Source organism: Oncorhynchus mykiss, chromosome 13, assembly GCF_013265735.2.
Source record: "Oncorhynchus mykiss isolate Arlee chromosome 13, USDA_OmykA_1.1, whole genome shotgun sequence".
Taxonomy (NCBI): Eukaryota; Metazoa; Chordata; class Actinopteri; order Salmoniformes; family Salmonidae; genus Oncorhynchus; species Oncorhynchus mykiss.
In genome coordinates, this window is record NC_048577.1 from 58,588,664 (window position 1) to 58,608,348 (window position 19,685).

Genomic DNA, 19,685 nt, shown 5'->3' on the forward strand with positions numbered 1-19,685 from the left:
ATAATGGATATTATATAATAACAGCTCCAACTCCAATGTATTAGGTGCAAAGAGGTATTTGCAAAGGGTATTTGCAAATTGTGCCGGGCACTTGTATACGTTTGGTTATGTTTAACCTCTGCCATACCCTAACACTTACCCTAATACACGTTCATTATACAGTACCTAACAATCTGTTTGCACCTATTCCTATTGGAGGTTTTGTTGCACAATAACGCAAGTGATCATACCTGTCTCTTCTTGTCTCAGAATGCAGTTATTATCCTTCTGGAATTCTTGAGAACTAACTGTAAACACCTGCATTTCATCAATAGCCTGAATGTATTTCATAGATGAAGTGACAAAAAAAAACAATACATCAATATAATTATCAATCACTTATCAGTCAATCATTGCTGAAGTAGCTAAACTGGTTGTTTTGGAGTTACTTCAGGGACATTTCCAAGTTTTTGAAGAATACCAAATCGCATTTCCCTATTCAATGAACTTCCGGTCTAAGAACGCTAATGCCATTTTAATGGATGTTATATTATTCTAATTCAAGAGAACACCATTTTCTTCTGACAGATTGCATTTCATGTCCAAATCATCTTAAAGTAACTTTATTGAGCTACACAATCAATTTGAGACACTTTCGGAGGATTTGGACATAAACCACAAAAAACTGCATTGTTTTTTTGACACAAAGCTAAAACATTTGGATTGCTGTCTAACCTCATCCATACACTACAAGGCAAGGAAACTATCCATTTAAGTTAAAACTGGACCTTTTTCTAGTTTCAATCAATCTATATATCTGAAGTTCCTTTATAGTTTCTTATTCGGTTAAGAAAATAAAAAATAAAACATCTTACTTCATACGGGTTGCTGTAATTCTCTTGAATTTCCATCTTGGCTTGTTGATTTCGGTGCAATATGCATGCACGTTTCTGCTCCTCTGAATAGTTAGAAGAGTCCTAATTGCATGTGAAATAAGAGGAGACCATGGTTGATATCCATACAGTGACATATTCAATTATCTATAAACCAACTATTTGTTTATAGTTCTGTAAACAAAGTATTTGTTATATTTTGTGTAGCTGTACCTCTATGTGAAGGTCTTCATCGTCCAATTCACTGAAATTAGTTTTTTTCTTAATTAGTGATGTATAAGCAGTGAAAATATGTCTATATCTTTGTATTTACAGTGCCTTCAGAAAGTATTCAGACCCTTTGATCTTTTCCACATTTAGTTAATTTACAGCCTTTAATAAATAAAAATCAAAAGCAATCTACACACAATACCCCATAATGACAAAGCGAAAACAGGTTTTTAGACATTTTTGCAAATGTTTTAAAATACCTGTATAAAATAGAATACCTTATTTACATAAATATTCCAACCCTTAGCTATGAGACTCAAAATTGGGCTCAGCTGCATCCTGTTTCCATTGATCATCATTGAGATGTTTCAACAACTTGATTGGAGTCCACCTTTGGTAAATACATTAAATTGATTGGACATGATTTGGAAAGGCACTCACCTGTCTATATTAGGTCCCACAGTTGACAGTGCATGTCAGAGCAAAAACCAAGCCATGAAGTCGAAGGAAATGTCAGAAGAGCTCCGAAACAGGATTGTGCCGAGGCACAGATCTGGTGAAGTGTACGAAAAAATTTATGCAGCATTGAAGGCTCCCAAGAACACAGTGGCCTCCATCATTCTTAAATGGAAGAAGATTTGAACCACCAAGACTCTTCCTAGAGCTGGACACCCGGCCAAACTGAGCAAGGGAGGTGACCAAGAACCCGATGGTCACTCTGACAGAGCTCTATAGTTCCTCTGTGGAGATGGAAGAACCTTCCAGAAGGACAACCATCTCTGGAGCACTCCACCAATCAGGCCTTTATGGTAGGGTGGCCAGACGGAAGCCACTCCTTAGTAAAAGGCACATGACAGCCCACTTGGAGTTTACCAAAAGGCACCTAAAGACTCTCCGACCATGAGAAACAAGATTCTCTGGTCTGATGAAACAAAGATTTAACTCTTTGGCCTGAATGTCAAGCGTCACGTCTGGTGGAAACCTGGCACAATCCCTACGGTGAAGCATGGGGGTGGAAGCATCAGGACGAGGCAAAGATGAACGGAGCAAAGTACAGAGAGATCCTTAATGAAAACCTGATCCAGAGCGCTCCGGACCTCAGACTGGGGCGAAGGTTCAACTTCTGACAGTAAAATGACCCTAAGCACACAGCCAATACAATGCAGGAGAGGCTTCAGGACAAGTCTCTGAATGTCCTTGAGAGGCCAGCCAGAGCCCGGACTTGAACCCAATCGAACATCTCTGGAGAGACCTGAAAATAGCTGTGCAGCAATGCGAGGGGATCTTCAGAGAAGAATTGGGGATATTCCCTAAATACAGGTGTGCCAAGCCTGTAGCGTCAAACTCAAGAAGACTTGAGGCTGTAATCACTGTCAAAGGTGCTTCAACAAAGTACTGAGTAAAGGGTCTGAAAACATATATAAATGTGATATTTCAGTTCTATACATTTTTTGGGATAAAAAAAATGTCATTATGAGGTATTGAGTGTAGATTGATGAAGATATATTTTTTTATTAGACATTTTTGAATATGTCTGTAACCTAACACAATGTGGAAAAAGTCAAGGGGTCTGAATAATTTCCCAAAGGCATTGTTATTGTATACCATTTTTTTTCAATAATCGCAATATGAAACTGTTAAAGCAGTAGCAAAATATAGGATGAAAATGTCTCACCCCATATAATTGTCTGGGTTGATGATGTCTGTCTTAGTACAGATGAAGGTGATGTTCTGACACTGTCCACCAGGACCCATATTACTGATGCTGTTGTCCAGTATATTCCATGCATCACTGTCCGCCGCGGCCCGGTCAATGTCAGCCACGACCCACACAGAGGAGCACTTAGTAATGTACTATAAAAAAAAACATGGTGTTCAGAAATGTTGTTTAGAATGTTAAAACAAATGTAACAGTTGAAATAAAATAAAACATTGGATATAGTCATCATTCAAGCTGAAACGTTTTAGGTGTACATGATGAGTTCATTGCCAGTGGTTCTAATGCTGGAATTCAATCTAACACGCTGTAGTAATGTTTACAGTGACGTTATTTAAAAAGAAAAATCCTGCACACATACACACTACACTTCTTTGAAGTAGGTTTTTATAGCTCTTATGAAAACGTTGTTAATAAACAGTACACACGTTTTGTGTACTGTGGAAGGACCACCAGAGGGCAGGCTGGGCTCACGGATAGTAGCCCAACAAGGCATGGGAGACAAGGTAACCAGAGGCAATTAAGCACAGCTGACGGTACTAATGACATATTCTCCTTCCCCTATAAGAGAGAGAATGTAACCAGTAGAGAGGGGAGGAAAACTATCTCTGGAACATGGCCACCGAGACAGAGGAGCTATCCAGGAAGAACCACTAAAATGGTGACAATCCTGTGAATTTTGTTGTAGTTTAAAGATAATCCTATTGTGTTCCTGTTTCATCTGGAGAAGAAGATGTTTTTCCTTGGAAGATTTTAATAGATTATGTTGGTGTGTTTGTGTTGACCAAATGCCCTCAATAGAGAACTGTGTTCAATCAAGAAAACCTACTCCTGACTCGTTTATTCCACCTTTCCACTTTAGAGTGACGCCCAATTACTTGGTCCGCTCTCAGTACGTTAAATGCATAATTTAGCTTGAATGCAAGAAGTGCTAGAATGTATTCTTAAAATAAATAGTTTGTTCTTTTTGCTTTTTGAGGTTCAGATTTTTAGGGTTCTGCATAAGCAGAAAAGAATCCCATACCTACTGTAAAATGTTTTGTTGGACCTTTGTTATCCTCTATGGCAGTGGTTCCCAAACCTTTTATAGTCCCGTGCCCCTCAAACATTCAACCTCCAGCTGCATCCCCCCTCAAGCACCAGAGTCAGCATACCCTCAAATGTTGTTTTTTGCCATGATTGTAATCCTGCCCCCCACACACACACACACACACACACTATAAGATACACTCATTCTTATGTTTAATAAATGTGAGTTGTGACAACTCACACTCATTCATATGTTTAATAAATGTATCTTATAGTGTGTGTGTGGCAGGGTTACAAAGTCTCAGTCTTAAATCATTTTCCAAACACAGTTTTTGCCTGTATTTAGTTTTTAGGACCGAGAATCCACTCTCACATAGATACGTGGTTGCAAAGGGCATCAGTATCTTAACGGCAAGATGCAAATTAATTACTTAAAAATCATACAATGTGATTTTCTGGATTTTTGTTTTAGATTCCGTCTCTCACAGTTGAAGTGTACCTATGATTAAAAATTACAGACCACTACATGCTTTGTAAGTTGGAAAACCTGCAAAATCAGCAGTGTATCAAATACTTGTTCTCCCCACTGTATGTCTATGTCCTGGGAAATGTACTTGTTACTTACAACCTCATGCTAATCCCATTAGCGCACGTTAGCTCAACCGTCCCGTGTGTGGTCACCAATCCCATAGAGCAGGTATTCCCAAACTGCGGTAATCCAAATAAAATGTGATTCACATTTAAGGTGCTATTTTGCTTCAACTGTTCCTGAGGCCCTTGCTAAGGTCAACGGCATCATGAACTTTAGCCAGTACCAGGACATTTTAAACAAAAACCTGGTTGCCTCTGCCAGGAGGCTAAAACTTAGATGCAAGTGGATCCCAGCAAGACAATAACCCAAAGCAGAAATCAGAAACCACAAAGAAATGGTTCATTGACGACAAAATAAAAAAAAATTAAATGGCCATCTCAGTCTCCGGACTTTAACCTCATTGAAAACCTGTGGTTTGAAATTAAGAGGGCAGTCCATAAGCGCAGGTGAAGGATATCAAGGATCTGAAAATATTTTGTATGGAGAAATGGTCTAAGACCTATCCCAATGTGTTCTCCAATCTCAATTTTTGGGGGGAAAAAGACTCAATTATCCTCGCATGGTGAGGTATTGAAAGGTATTGAAAACAGAGGCGCCAATACATTTTTGCCCTGACCTTTTTCTGCACATGAGAAGAAGCTTTGGGATCTGTAATCCGGAGATAAAAAGGTCTGAGAAAAGTCTGATCAATAGCCACCTGTAAACAACATCTCTTTCTCTGGGCAATTGTATTGAATAGTATAAAATAATAGAATTTTCAACTTTTTTGAGCGTACAATATAGCTCAGTATTTGTATTATATATTTTAAACAATGTTTTTTACTCATCTTTATCAAGGCTGCCAATAATTTGAGTTTGGACCTCTATATAAACTGATGCATGTTTACTATTTGAAAGTGATATAATCATAAAAATACAAGTACATTTCTTTGCTTTTAGTTTGAAAACCGTGAACTGACAATATAAAATGTACTTCATTTTGGTAAGGGAGGCCTAACCAAAAACATTCTCTGATTAAACCACAGATACCACATATGACATTGCACCTGAATTGAGACCTACTGTAAATGCATTCAGAAATGATCACAAAAGTAAATGATTACCGATTCCCACATCTCATCTCTGGCCTTGTTGCAGTCTCCAGTTCCTGGAAGATCCACCAGCACAATGTGTTCCAGAAGATCCTTGGAGTTTGGCATCTTGATGGTCACATACTTCACAAGTGGCCAGTAGTGTATCTGAGATGATTTAGATTGATTCCTATGTATCTTTCTTTTGCTTCGTATGTAGCAGGCGATCTCTGTAGAGAACTTTGTGGCCTGTCAAATAATGTAATATTATTCTTTAGTCACACTCTGCCCCTTTACAACTTTCTGGTATATTTAAACATTGATGGCTATTATGCATTTCATGTTGTATGTCATGATGTCCGTGAAGTTCAGGAGATAAAATGGGAATAATTTGGACTCAAATTGGATATCAGACAGCAAAAAATACCCTTATAAAAGAGGCTTAAAATGACTTACTGTGTCAAATGACAGGATTTTCCTAGTTGATGAGAGAAACTCTGGGATGTCGCTGAATGTCTCTGACTCCAGTGACTTCAGTTCATCAAAGCTTTTCCCGACTGCATCTTCTCCGTACAATGCCTGGATTTTACTGTTCGCCATATTCACCATCCTTTTATCTTTCTCCTCACCATCCATTTCTTTGATTTTCAAAAGTGATTCCAGCTCCTTCTCCCATTCCTAAAAAAAGTCTAATATTATTATTTTACTGAATATATTATATGATGGATCAAATGTTTCATTACCCACATATTATAATTCATAAATTATAACTACTTTGTTGAGGTAAATGTACTTGATACAACTGTGATGTGTTGTTGTCTCACCTACAGTGGGGCATAAAAGTATTTAGTCAGCCACCAATTGTGCAAGTTCTCCCACTTAAAAAGATGAGAGAGGCCTGTAATTTTCATCATAGGTACACTTCAACTATGACAGACAAAATGAGAGAAAAAAAATCCAGAAAATCACATTGTAGGATTTTTTTAATTAATTTATTGCAAATCATGGTGGAAAATAAGCATTTGGTCACCTACAAACAAGCAAGATTTCTGTCTCTCACAGACCTTTAAGAGGCTCCTCTGTCCTCCACTCGTTACCTATATTAATGGCACCTGTTTGAACTTGTTATCAGTGTAAAAGACACCTGTCCACAACCTCAAACAGTCACACTCCAAACTCCACTATGGCCAAGACCAAAGAGCTGTCAAAGGACACCAGAAACAAAATTGTAGACCTGCACCAGGCAGGGAAGACTGAATCTGCAATAGGTAAGCAGCTTGGTTTGAAGAAATCAACTGTGGGAGCAATTATTAGGAAATGGAAGACATACAAGACCACTGATAATCTCCCTTGATCTGGGGCTCCACGCAAGATCTCACCCCGTGGGGTCAAAATGATCACAAGAACGGTGAGCAAAAATCCCAGAACCACACGGGGGGACCTAGTGAATGACCTGCAGAGAGCTGGGTCCAAAGTAACAAAGCCTACCATCAGTAACACACTACGCCGCCAGGGACTAAAATCCTGCAGTGCCAGACGTGTCCCCCTGCTTAAGTCAGTACATGTACAGGCCCGTCTGAAGTTTGCTAGAGAGCATTTGGATGATCCAGAAGAAGATTGGGAGAATGTCATATGGTCAGATGAAACCAAAATATAACTTTTTGGGAAAAACTCAACTCGTCGTGTTTGGAGGACAAAGAATGCTGAGTTGCATCCAAAGAACACCATACCTACTGTGAAGCATGGGGGTGGAAACATCATGCTTTGGGGCTGTTTTTCTGCAAAGGGACCAGGACAATTGATCCGTGTAAAGGGAAGAATGAATGGGGCCATGTATCGTGCGATTTTGAGTGAAAACCTCCTTCCATCAGCAAGGGCATTGAAGATGAAACGTGGCTGGGTCTTTCAGCATGACAATGATCCCAAACACACCGCCCGGGCAACGAAGGAGTGGCTTCGTAAGAAGCATTTCAAGGTCCTGGAGTGGCCTAGCCAGTCTCCAGATCTCAACCCCATAGAAAATCTTTGGAGGAAATTGAAAGTCTGTGTTGCCCAGCAACAGCCCAAAACATCACTGCTCTAGAGGAGATCTGCATGGAGGAATGGGCCAAAATACCTTGTGAAGACTTACAGAAAACGTTTGACCTCTGTCATTGCCAACAAAGGGTATATAACAAAGTATTGAGATAAACTTTTGTTATTGACCAAATACTTATTTTCCAAATAAATTCATAAAAAATCCTACAATGTGATTTTCTGGATTTTTTCTCTCTCATTTTGTCTGTCATAGTTGAAGTGTACCTATGATGAAAATTACAGGCCTCTCTCATCTTTTTAAGTGGGAGAACTTGCACAATTGGTGGCTGACTAAATCATTTTTGCCCCACTGTAGCTATTTTAGGATAAATGCATTAATTGTAAGTTTCTCTGTATAATATTGTTTGGGAAACCCTGTGCTAAAATACAAAAAAAGTCAATGTGATTATATTTGCATGGTGTCAGGCCAGAACGTGGTGCCTAGATGACTTACAGATTGAACCCTTAAAATGAAAAAAAAATCTATATTCTAATGAAATTCACACTTGAGGTTTATCAACATTGCTAAAATCACCTCTTTAGAAATGAAGTCAATCTCTGCCACGTAGTTGGAGTCAGTCATATTGGCCTCCACCTGGATGATGACTGATGTGCATGCGCCAACAGTCCCTGAGGGCAGCAAGGTCTTCACCCCCAAAATGGCATTCATCAGTGAGCTCTTACCAGCTCCTGACCTCCCAAATACACCAACAACAACTTTGTCGTCAATGATAGCCTCCAAAGCTGAGATTTTGTTCCTGTAAAGAGTGAAGCACAGAAAAGCAATGTCACACTAAAAATGCAATGGATTGACTTGAGGTCTATCTATACATAAACAGTAGAAAGCAGAGGGGTGTACTACGAAGTGAGATAGAGGAGTTAGCAAGCTAACTTTTGTCAACTCTGAATTCAAATTGGGATAACCGTTGAGACTGTGGCTCACCTTTTAGCCAGGTACATTTCTATGACAATGAATCCTAAAGTTCTTACTCTACCTGCTTCAGGGCAGGCTAATTCCAATTTACGCTAAATAAAGTTTCTGAGAATAGAGTTACATTTTTCAGCGGAGCAATTGCACAAAATGTGACGGGATTCAGGAAGGTGGGCGTTTGATGCTAGTTCCCATTTCACAGGAGGGACGCTTCAAAATACATTTTTAAAATACATGCAAGTGATCTGTACATTTGATTAAAGGTGTTAAATTACGAGCCTAGATTACCAAAAGAAACAACTAAGCTTCAGCTGAAGTCAGAAGTTTACATACACTTAGGTTGGAGTCATTGGGGCGGCAGGTACCCTAGTGGTTAGAGCTTTGGACTAGTAACCGAAAGGCTGCAAGATCAACTCCCCGAGTTGACAAGGTAAAAAGCTGTCGTTCTGCCCCTGAACAAGGCATTTAACCCACTGTTTCTAGATCATCATTGAAAACAAAAATTGGTTCTTAACTGACTAGTTAAGTGAAGGACTTTTTTTAAAACTGGTTTTTCAACCACTCCACAAATTTCTTGTTAACAAACTATAGTTTTGGCAAGTCGGGTTAGGACATCTACTTTGTGCATGACACAAGGAATTTTTTCAACAATTGTTTACAGATTTCACTTATAAATCACTGTATCTCAATTCCAGTGGGTCAGAAGTTAACATACACTAAGTTGACAATGCCTTTAAATAGCTTAGAAAATTCCAGAAAATGATGTCATGACTTTAGAAGCTTCTGATAGGCTAATTGACATCATTTGAGTCAATTGGAGGTGTACCTGTGGATGTATTTCAAGGCCTACCTTCGAACTCAGTGCCTCTATGCTTGACATCATGGGAAAATCAAAAGAAATCAGCCAAGACCTCAGAAAAAAATGGAGACTTCCACAAGTCTGGTTCATCCAAATTTCCAAACACCTGAAGGTACCACTTTCATCTGTACAAACAATATTATGCAAGTATAAACACCATGGGACCACGCAGCCGTCATACCGCTCAGGAAGGAGACGCATTCTGTCTCCTAGAGATGATCGTACTTTGGTGCGAAAAGTCCAAATCATTCCCAGAACAACAGCAAAGGACATTATAAAGATGTTGGAGGAAACAGGTACAAAAGTATCTATATCCACAGTAAAACGAGTCCTATATCGACATAACCTGAAAGGCCGCTTGGCAAGGAAGAAGCCACTGCTCCAAAACCGCCATAACAAAGCCAAACTACGGTTCGCAACTGCACATGGGGACAAAGATTTTACTTTTTGGAGAAATGTCCTCTGGTCTGATGAAACATAAATAGAACGGTTTGGCCATAATGACCATCGTTATGTTTGGAGGGAAAAGGGGGAGGCTTGCAAGCCGAAGAACACCATCCCAACCGTGAAGCATGGGGGTGGCAGCATCATGTTGTGGGGGTGCTTTGCTGCAGGACGGACTGTTGCACTTCACAAAATAAATGGCATCGTGAGGGAGGGAAATGATGCATCAGTCAGGTGTCAGGAACTTAAAGCTTGGTTACAAATGGGTCTTCCAAATGGACAATGAACAAGCATACTTCCAAAGTTGTGGCAAAAAGGCTTAAGGACAACAAACTCAAGGTATTGGAGTGGTCATCACAAAGCCCTGACCTCAATCCCATAGAAAATGTGTGGGCAGAACTGAAAAAGCGTGTGCGAGCAAGGAGGCCTACAAACCTGACTCAGTCACACCAGGTCTGTCAGGAGGCATGGGCCAAAATTCACCTACAGTTGGGCAAAAAAGTACTTTGTCAGCCACCAATTGTGCAAGTTCTCCCACTTAAAAAGATGAGAGAGGCCTGTAATTTTCATCATAGGTACACTTCAACTATGACAGACAAAATGAGAAAACTAAATCCAGAAATCACAATGTAGGATTTTTTATGAATTTATTTGCAAATTATGGTGGAAAATAAGTATTTGGTCAATAACAAAAGTTTATCTCAATACTTTGTTATATACCCTTTGTTGGCAATGACAGAGGTCAAACGTTTTCTGTAAGTCTTCACAAGGTTTTCACACACTGTTGCTGGTATTTTTGCCCATTCCTTCATGCAGATCTCCTCCAGAGCAATGATGTTTTGGGGCTGTTGCTGGGCAACACAGACTTTCAACTCCCTCCAAAGATTTCCTATGGGGTTGAGATCTGGAGACTGGCTAGGCCACTCCAGGACCTTGAAATGCTTCTTGTTTGGGATCATTGTCATGCTGAAAGACCCAGCCACGTTTCATCTTCAATGCCCTTGCTGATGGAAGGAGGTTTTCACTCAAAATCTCACGATACATGGCCCCATTCATTCTTCCCTTTACACGGATCAGTCGTCCTGGTCCCTTTGCAGAAAAACATTCCCAAAGCATGATGTTTCCACCCCCATGCTTCACAGTAGGTATGGTGTTCTTTGGATGCAACTCAGCATTCTTTGTCCTCCAAACACGACGAGTTGAGTTTTTACCAAAAAGTTATATTTTGGTTTCATCTGACCATATGACATTCTCCCAATCTTCTTCTGGATCATCCAAATTCTCTCTAGCAAACTTCAGACGGGCCTGGACATGTACTGGCTTAGGCAGGGGGACGCATCTGGCACTGCAGGATTTGAGTCCCTGGCGGCGTAGTGTGTTACTGATGGTAGGCTTTGTTACTTTGGTCCCAGCTCTCTGCAGGTCATTCACTAGGTCCCCCCGTGTGGTTCTGGGATTTTTGCTCACCGTTCTTGTGATCATTTTGACCCCACGGGGTGAGATCTTGCGTGGAGCCCCAGATCGAAGGAGATTATCAGTGGTCTTATATGTCTTTCATTTCCTAATAATTGCTCCCACAGTTGATTTCTTCAAACCAAGCTGCTTACCTATTGCAGATTCAGTCTTCCCAGCCTGGTGCAGGTCTACAATTTTGTTTCTGGTGTCCTTTGACAGCTCTTTGATCTTGGCCATAGTGGAGTTTGGAGTGTGACTGTTTGAGGTTGTGGACAGGTGTCTTTTATACTGATAACAAGTTCAAACAGGTGCCATTAATACAGGTAACGAGTGGAGGACAGAGGAGTCTCTTAAAGAAGATCTGTGAGAGCCAGAAATCTTACTTGTTTGTAGGTGACCAAATACTTATTTTCCACCATAATTTGCAAATAAATTCATTAAAAAAATCCTACAATGTGATTTTCAGGATTTTTTCTCTCATTTTGACTGTCATAGTTGAAGTGTACCTATGGTGAAAATGACAGGCCTCTCTCATCTTTTTAAGTGGGAGAACTTGCACAATTGGTTGCTGACTAAATACTTTTTTGCCCCACTGTAACTTATTGTGGAAAGCTTGTGGAAGACTACCTGAAACATTTGACCCAAGATAAACAATTTAAAGGCAATACTACCAAATGCTAATTGAGTGTATGTGAACTTCTGACCCACTGGGAATGTGATGAAAGAAATAAAAGCTGAAATAAAGCATTCTCTCTACTACTATTCTGACATTTCACATTCTTAAAATAAAGTGGTGATCCTAACTGACGTAAGACAGGGAATTTTTACTTGGATTAAATGTCAGGAATTGTGAATAAATGTACTTGGCTAAGGTGTATGTAAACTTCTGACTTCAACTGTAAAAAGGGAGAAAGACAGGATTCTTCCTGGGTTGCCATGATTGGCTGAGATAATGGTGCACCTAGACATGCCAAGAGATGAGTTCTATATGGTCTGACATGTCACAGGCTTCTGTCTTTAACAGAATAGGGGCTTCCCAGGTCAGTGAATAGATCAGATTTGCTACCATATTTTTTAAAAGCTATAACTATTGACAACGGCAAAAGTGTTGCTTTAGCTCTCAACAACATTGTTGCCCTAAATTTAACTGGTACTATCGACAAAGTTCAGTTGGAGAAAGTTGTGAGCCACTACTTTCTGGAGAACAATGCCAGACTGACTCTCTTTGACTCTATATACTGTAAATGAGATGATGAGGAAATGCCTGACTTGGGCTAACATTAGACCTAGTTCGTTAGCTTTACCTGCAGATTCACACTGCATCATTTCATGCATGGTGGCTTGCTTAGTGTATGACAATCAGTTTGCATTGCTATACGCAGGGATTCAAACTCGTCACTTTTGGGAGATATTCACCTTTGTGATCTCAATGGGAACACTTTGCCTACCCGGTACGGAGGGCAGCTGAATCAGGTGCAGGTACCTCTAACAGGGCAGGACAAATTTAAAGAAAAAGGAAAGCAAGGCTTTAAAGTTGGCTTTTCTACAGACTAGGAATGCCTTGAAGATCGCAATCGACCGGTTGGTGACCACTGCTATAAACCATAGCTTGTGATTATGGTTTGGGAACTTGTTTAGTTAGCTAGCGAAACAAAGGTGACAAAAGAGAGCCATTCACAAAGAGACCTGTTCACATGTGAATTCTTAAAGAGATGGGTGTGGCTAAGGCTAAAGAGAATGTGAACAATGCTGAATGGCTTTCCAAGAGGTGTTCAGTGTTCCTGAGTAGTCCAGTGTCAGTCCTGACTTGATGTACCAACTTTTTGAAGAATATAAGTTCACTTACCTTAAATAACCAATGAAATCCATGTTTGCATATGGAGGTGACACCTTGTCTAGTCTGCTAAGGACTTTTCCAAGGCCCTCTTTGGCCACTTTGATGACATCCATCTCTACACACACACACACACACACACACACACACACACACACACACACACACACACACACACACACACACACACACACACACACACACACACACACACACACACACACACACACACACACACACACACACACACACACACACACACGAGGTGGACAAACAATGAGTTTACAATGTAATAATTGTATTACGCTGTGGTATAATTTTTAACATCAGGTTTACTGTTTATTTCTTAAAGTAGCTATTATAACGTATATATCTTACCGAGGGTAGGTGTTGCTGCAGTTCCCTTTGCTATGGCACAAAGGCGTTTATTACCTTCCCTGCCCTGATCATTTGAAGTAGAGGGGTCATCAGACCCTCTTTTGTGGCCTGAGAGAGAATCACAATCACTCAATGTTCAAGCAGATCCATTATCTGTCCAAGAAGTCAGTATTTCCTTCATGGTAGGCTGTATACCATTTATGTAAATATAATATACATTGGACAACAAGAAGTTATTATAGACATATTAATCCTCAACTGAAGTAATGTGCGTCTTAGACTTTCATGTACCTTGGGTAGGCATGATGTGACACCGTCCGGGGCTTAGACTGAAAAAGAAAAAATAAATTCACTGATTATGGTGATGAAAACAGAGATAATAAATTCACTGATTATGGTGATGAAAACAGAGATAATAAATTCACTGATTATGGTGATGAAAACAGAGATAATAAATTCACTGATTATGGTGATGAAAACAGAGATAATAAATTCACTGATTATGGTGATGAAAACAGAGATAATAAATTCACTGATTATGGTGATGAAAACAGAGATAATAAATTCACTGATTATGGTGATGAAAACAGAGATAATAAATTCACTGATTATGGTGATGAAAACAGAGATAAGAAATTCACTGATTATGGTGATGAAAACAGAGATAATAAATTAACTGATTATGGTGATGAAAACAGAGATAATAAATTCACTGATTATGGTGATGAAAACAGAGATAAGAAATTCACTGATTATGGTGATGAAAACAGAGATAATAAATTCACTGATTATGGTGATGAAAACAGAGATAAGGGTCCTTAGAGGAGGACCATGCTACTCAGTGAATTTACGAACGCCCTACACTTGGTTGTTATGACAGGTGTTGTTAAACATCTACTATAAAATTGAATTAAATTGTTGCCAGTAACACAGTTACAGTCACAAGCCCTTTTCATAACATGAAAACACCCTAGCAGCTCTACAAGGGCGAGTAAAATGTTCAGAGTGCAGTGTTCTCCTATTTGTGTCTATAAGCAACTAGCAAGTTAGCCAACTTTAGACAGTTAGCTTGTGTGCTTGACTGCTGTTGTGAGGTCAGAACGCTCGGATCAACTCAGAGAGCAAAATGCTCTGAATTTACAAACAGACAATCAGACAATGCTCTAAATTTACAAACACCCAGAGCACACTCCGAGCGCAATCTGACAATATAGAGTGAATTTACGAATGCAACCAAAGTTGCAAATCTCTTACATTACTCAATTTTGCTTATCTAATTTGCAGGAATTTTAGCATTTAATTATCACCTTATAAGATATGAATCCAAATCTGAATCAATTTAGCCCAAGCTTAACCCTAATCAAACATAATTAAATTAATGTTGCTACTTACATATAAAACAAAAATATATTTTATACTCACACAACATGAAGTTGCAAATCTCTTAAAAATGACTGATTTGTTTCCTTACTCTTATAGCAGTCCTAACCTATCACATGAGGAAATTGAAGTTATTACATGTCTTTCCTTTAAATGAGTCCACACTGAAACGTTTAAACAAAACATGCTGATACTTACCACATAAAGGCAATGTTCAGCAAATATATATTCTGTGCTACTGACACGGCCCTCTAGCAAGAAAACACACTGAAAAACAAGACTATGTGGTGTTGAAAGAAGTACAGCAGTATGGGTATACTGTAGGTGTGGCTGTTCTTTGTCATGTTGTGATGCAGGTTTACATTCATTGGCATGAGTTTTGCCATGGAGGCATGACTGAGCGGTTTCTGCTAGAAGGACCAACTGCAAAGTCAAGATTGATGATAATTGTAAAAATTTATGAAAATGAAAATTAGCTTTTTGGTCTTATTTTAAGGTTAAGGTTAAGCACTAGGGTTAGCAGTGTGGTTAAGGGTAGGGTTACGGTTAGGTTTCAAATCAGATTTTATGACTTTGTGGCTGTGTCAGATAGTGACCACTCTGCAGAGCTGCCTTCAGTACATGAGTCATCTCAATAAATGCCAAGCTGCTGTTGTGACTGGTTTTCATATTCATTTGCAAGCAAAATTATGCGAGGTACGAAAACACCTCAGTGTGGTAGTTAACCCTAATTTCCCCTCTATAAAATATAATGACCTTGCTCAGTATATTACTGTGATTGCGCAATAGTGCTTGAAACAAATGAAACTCAGAAAAGATCCTGTCATACAATAACTTCAACAAAATAATACTTATGTAGCATGTTCATGTAAGAATGTTTAATGTTTCAAGCTAATGGTTTTAGCTCCATAATACATTTTTCTTCCACCAATAATTTAAATAGCTTTCTGTCTGGCATCTTTTATTGAGTGCTTTTCAATCTAAGAATAACAAGTGTTGCCAAATTTGCAAGTTATTTTGCAGTTTTCTACTTGCATAGCAAAAAAAGGCAGTAGACAAAAAGTAGGAACAAATATATATTTTCTATTCTATATCCATGACCATGTATGTAATTAGTGTATATATTCTATATCCATGATCATGTATGTAATTAGTGTATATATTCTATATACATGATCATGTATGTAATTAGTGTATATATTCTATATACATGATCATGTATGTAATTAGTGTATATATTCTATATACATGATCATGTATGTAATTAGTGTATATATTCTATATCCATGATCATGTATGTAATTAGTGTATATATTCTATATCCATGATCATGTATGTAATTAGTGTATATATTCTATATACATGATCATGTATGTAATTAGTGTATATATTCTATATACATGATCATGTATGTAATTAGTGTATCTATTCTATATCCATGATCATGTATGTAATTAGTGTATATATTCTATATACATGATCATGTATGTAATTAGTGCATCTATTCTAAATACATGGTTACCAATGACAGGCAGATGTGGACATTTGTGAAGAAACTTTATAAGCCACATTCTCAAATGTAAGTTTATTTACTTTTTAGAAGGATAAAGTCCACAGATAAATAGAAAGTGTAAAATGTTGAAATACAAGAGAAGATAGACCAGAAGCAAGCAAAATAATAATTTAAAGAGCACATTTGTATCAAGTTTCCATTCCTGTGAAATGTTGAGCAGGGACAACATTTGCACACTGTAAAACATATTGTGCCCCTTTTACTTTCAAAAATGTAAGAAACTATTTGCATTAACTTTTTAAAGAACCCACTATGTGTTCTTTCAGACAAGTAACTCTTAATCCACATTATAGCAGGGGGTGTTCAGCCATAACACATACACTACCGGTTAAACGTTTTAGAACACCTACTCCTTCAATGTTTTTTCTTCAATTTTTACAATTATTATGGCAAGTACAGCTCAAATAAGAAAGAGAAACGACAGTCCATCATTACTTTAAGACATGAAGGTCAGTCAATCTAGAAAATATCAAGAACTTTGAAAAATGTTTCAAGTGTAGTTACAAAAACCATCAAGCGCTATGCTAAAACTGGCTCTCATGAGGACCGCCAAAGAAATGGAAGACCAAGAGTTACCTCTGCTTTAGAGGATAAGGTCATTATAGTTACCAGCCTCAGAAATTGCAGCCCAAATAAATGCTTCACATATTTCAAGTAACAGACACTTCTCAACATCAACTGTTCAGAGGAGACTTTGTGAATCAGGCCTTCATGGTTGAATTGCTGCAAAGAAACAATTACTAAAAGACACAATAAGAAGAAGAGACTTGCTTGGGCCAAGAAACACAAGCAATGGACATTAGAGCAGTGGAAATTTGTCTTTTGGTCTGGAATCTACATTTTTAGATTTTTGGTTCCAACCACTGTCTTTGTGAGACGCGGTGTAGGTGAACAGATGATCTCCTCGTGTGTTTTTCCCACCGTAAAGCATGAAGGAGGAGGTGTGATGGTGCTTTGCTAATTTATTTAGAATTCAAGGCACACTTAAACAGCATGGCTTCCACAGCATTCTGCAGAGATACACCATCCCATCTGGCTTGGGCTTTAAAAAAACAACATTTAACCTTTATTTAACTAGGCAAGTCAGTTAAGAACAAATGAGTGTTTACAATGACGGCCTACCATGGAACAGTGGCTTAACTGCATTGTTCAGGGGCAGAACGACCGATTTCTACCTTGTCAGCTCGGGATTCGATCCAGCAACCTTTCAGTAACTGGCCAAACGCTCTAACCACTAGGCTCCCTGCCACTCCACCAAAGGAATGGAAGACCCAGAGTTACCTCTGCTGCAGAGGATAAGTTCATTATAGTTACCAGCCTCAACAATATTGGGGACTATCATTTGTTTTTCAACAGGACAATGACCCAACACACCTCCAGGCTGTGTAAGAGCATTTGACCAAGAAGGATAGTGATGGAGTGCTGCATCAGATGACCTGGCCTCCACAATCCCCAGACCGCAACCAAAGTGAGATGGTTTGGGATGAGTCTGACCGCAGGGTGAAGGAAAAGCAGCCAACAAGTGCTCAGCATATGTGGGAACTTCTTTAAGAATGTTGGAAAAGCATTCCAGGTGAAGCTGGTTGAGAGAATGCCAAGAGTGTGCAAAGCTGTCATCAAGGCAAAGGGTGGCTATTAGAAGAATCTCAAATATAAAATATATTTTGATTTAAAAAAAAAAAATGGTTACTACATTCTGTACAGGGGGTACGGGTACAGAGTCAGTGAGCGGGGATACAGGTTAGTTGAGGTAACACCAAAATAAAGATGACCAGGGTCCCTGCTCATCTGCGTAAACGTGCCTTAGGCATGCTGCAAGGATGCATGAGGACTGCAGATGTGGAAAGGGAAATAAATTGCAATGTTCATACTGTGAGACGCCAAAGACAGAACTACAGGGAGACAGGATGGACAGCTGATCGTCCTCGCAGTTGCAGACCACGTGTAACAACACCTGCACAGGATCGATACACCCGAACATCACACCAGCGGAACAGGTACAAGATGGCAACAACAACTGCCCGAGTTACACCAGGAACTCACAATCCCTCCATCAGTGCTCAGACTGGACTGAGGGCTTGTAGGCCTATGGGCACAAACCCACTGTCGCTGGACCAGACAGGACTGGCAAAAAGTGCTCTTCACTGACGAGTCGCGGTTTTGTCTCACCAGGGGTGATGATCGGATTCGCGTTTATTGTTGAAGGAATGAGCATTACACCAAAGCTTGTACTCTGGAATGAATTTGGAGGTGGAGGGTCCGTCATGGTCTGGGGCGGTGTATCACATCATCATCGGACTGAGCTTGTTGTCATTGCAGGCAATCTCAACGCTGTGCACTACAGGGAAGACATCCTCCTCCCTCATGTGGTACCCTTCCTGCAGGCTCATCCTGACATATCCCTCCAGCATGACAATGCCACCAGCCATACTGCTCGTTCTGTGCATGATTTCCTGCAAGACAGGAATGTCAATGTTTTGCCATGGCCAGCAAAGAGCCCGGATCTCAATCCCATTGAGCATGTCTGGGACCTGTTGGATCGGAGGGTGAGGGCCATTCCCCCCAGAAATATCTGGGAACTTGCAGGTGCCTTGTTGGAAGAGTGGGGCAACATCTCACAGCAAGAACTGGCAAATATGGTGCAGTCCATGAGGAGGAAATGCACTGCAGTACTTAATGCAGCTGGTGGCCACACCAGATACTGACTGTTACTTTTGATCCCCCCCCCCCCCCCCCTTTGTTCAGGGACACATTATTCCATTTCTGTTAGTCACATGTCTGTGGAACTTGTTCAGTTTGTGTCTCAGTTGTTGAATCTTGTTATGTTCATACAAATACAGTGCCTTGCGAAAGTATTCGGCCCGCTTGAACTTTGCGACCTTTTGCCACATTTCAGGCTTCAAACATAAAGATATAAAACTGTATTTTTTTGTGAAGAATCAACAACAAGTGGGATACAATCATGAAGTGGAACGACATTTATTGGATATTTCAAACTTTTTTAACAAATCAAAAACTGATAAATTGGGCGTGCAAAATTATTCAGCCCCTTTACTTTCAGTGCAGCAAACTCTCTCCAGAAGTTCAGTGAGGATCTCTGAATGATCCAATGTTGACCTAAATTACTAATGATGATAAATACAATCCACCTGTGTGTAATCAAGTCTCCGTATAAATGCACCTGCACTGTGATAGTCTCAGAGGTCCGTTAAAAGCGCAGAGAGCATCATGAAGAACAAGGAACACACCAGGCAGGTCTGAGATA

The 19,685-nt window shown here is 39.5% G+C and overlaps 1 protein-coding gene across 2 annotated transcripts; it reads right to left on the reverse strand.

Moving 5' to 3' along the window:
• Nucleotides 1–114: 114 nt before the first annotated feature.
• On the reverse strand, nucleotides 115–15,312 carry LOC110486955 (nuclear GTPase SLIP-GC-like). 2 transcript variants are annotated; one of them, XM_036941720.1, is made up of 12 exons: nucleotides 15,046–15,311; nucleotides 14,890–14,956; nucleotides 13,759–13,796; nucleotides 13,468–13,575; nucleotides 13,102–13,207; nucleotides 8,102–8,324; nucleotides 5,947–6,168; nucleotides 5,524–5,739; nucleotides 2,758–2,936; nucleotides 1,086–1,116; nucleotides 855–956; nucleotides 116–315 (listed from the first exon to the last, which is right to left on the reverse strand). In XM_036941720.1, exons 3-12 carry the CDS (start codon nucleotides 13,769–13,771, stop codon nucleotides 190–192), a joined length of 1,326 nt encoding a protein of 441 aa, XP_036797615.1. In that variant the 5' UTR covers nucleotides 13,772–13,796; nucleotides 14,890–14,956; nucleotides 15,046–15,311; the 3' UTR covers nucleotides 116–189. The 2 variants fall into 2 exon arrangements, with proteins under 2 accessions (XP_036797614.1, XP_036797615.1); XM_036941719.1 differs by lacking the exon at nucleotides 14,890–14,956 and having other exon boundaries at nucleotides 115–315; nucleotides 15,046–15,312.
• Nucleotides 15,313–19,685: the final 4,373 nt, after the last annotated feature.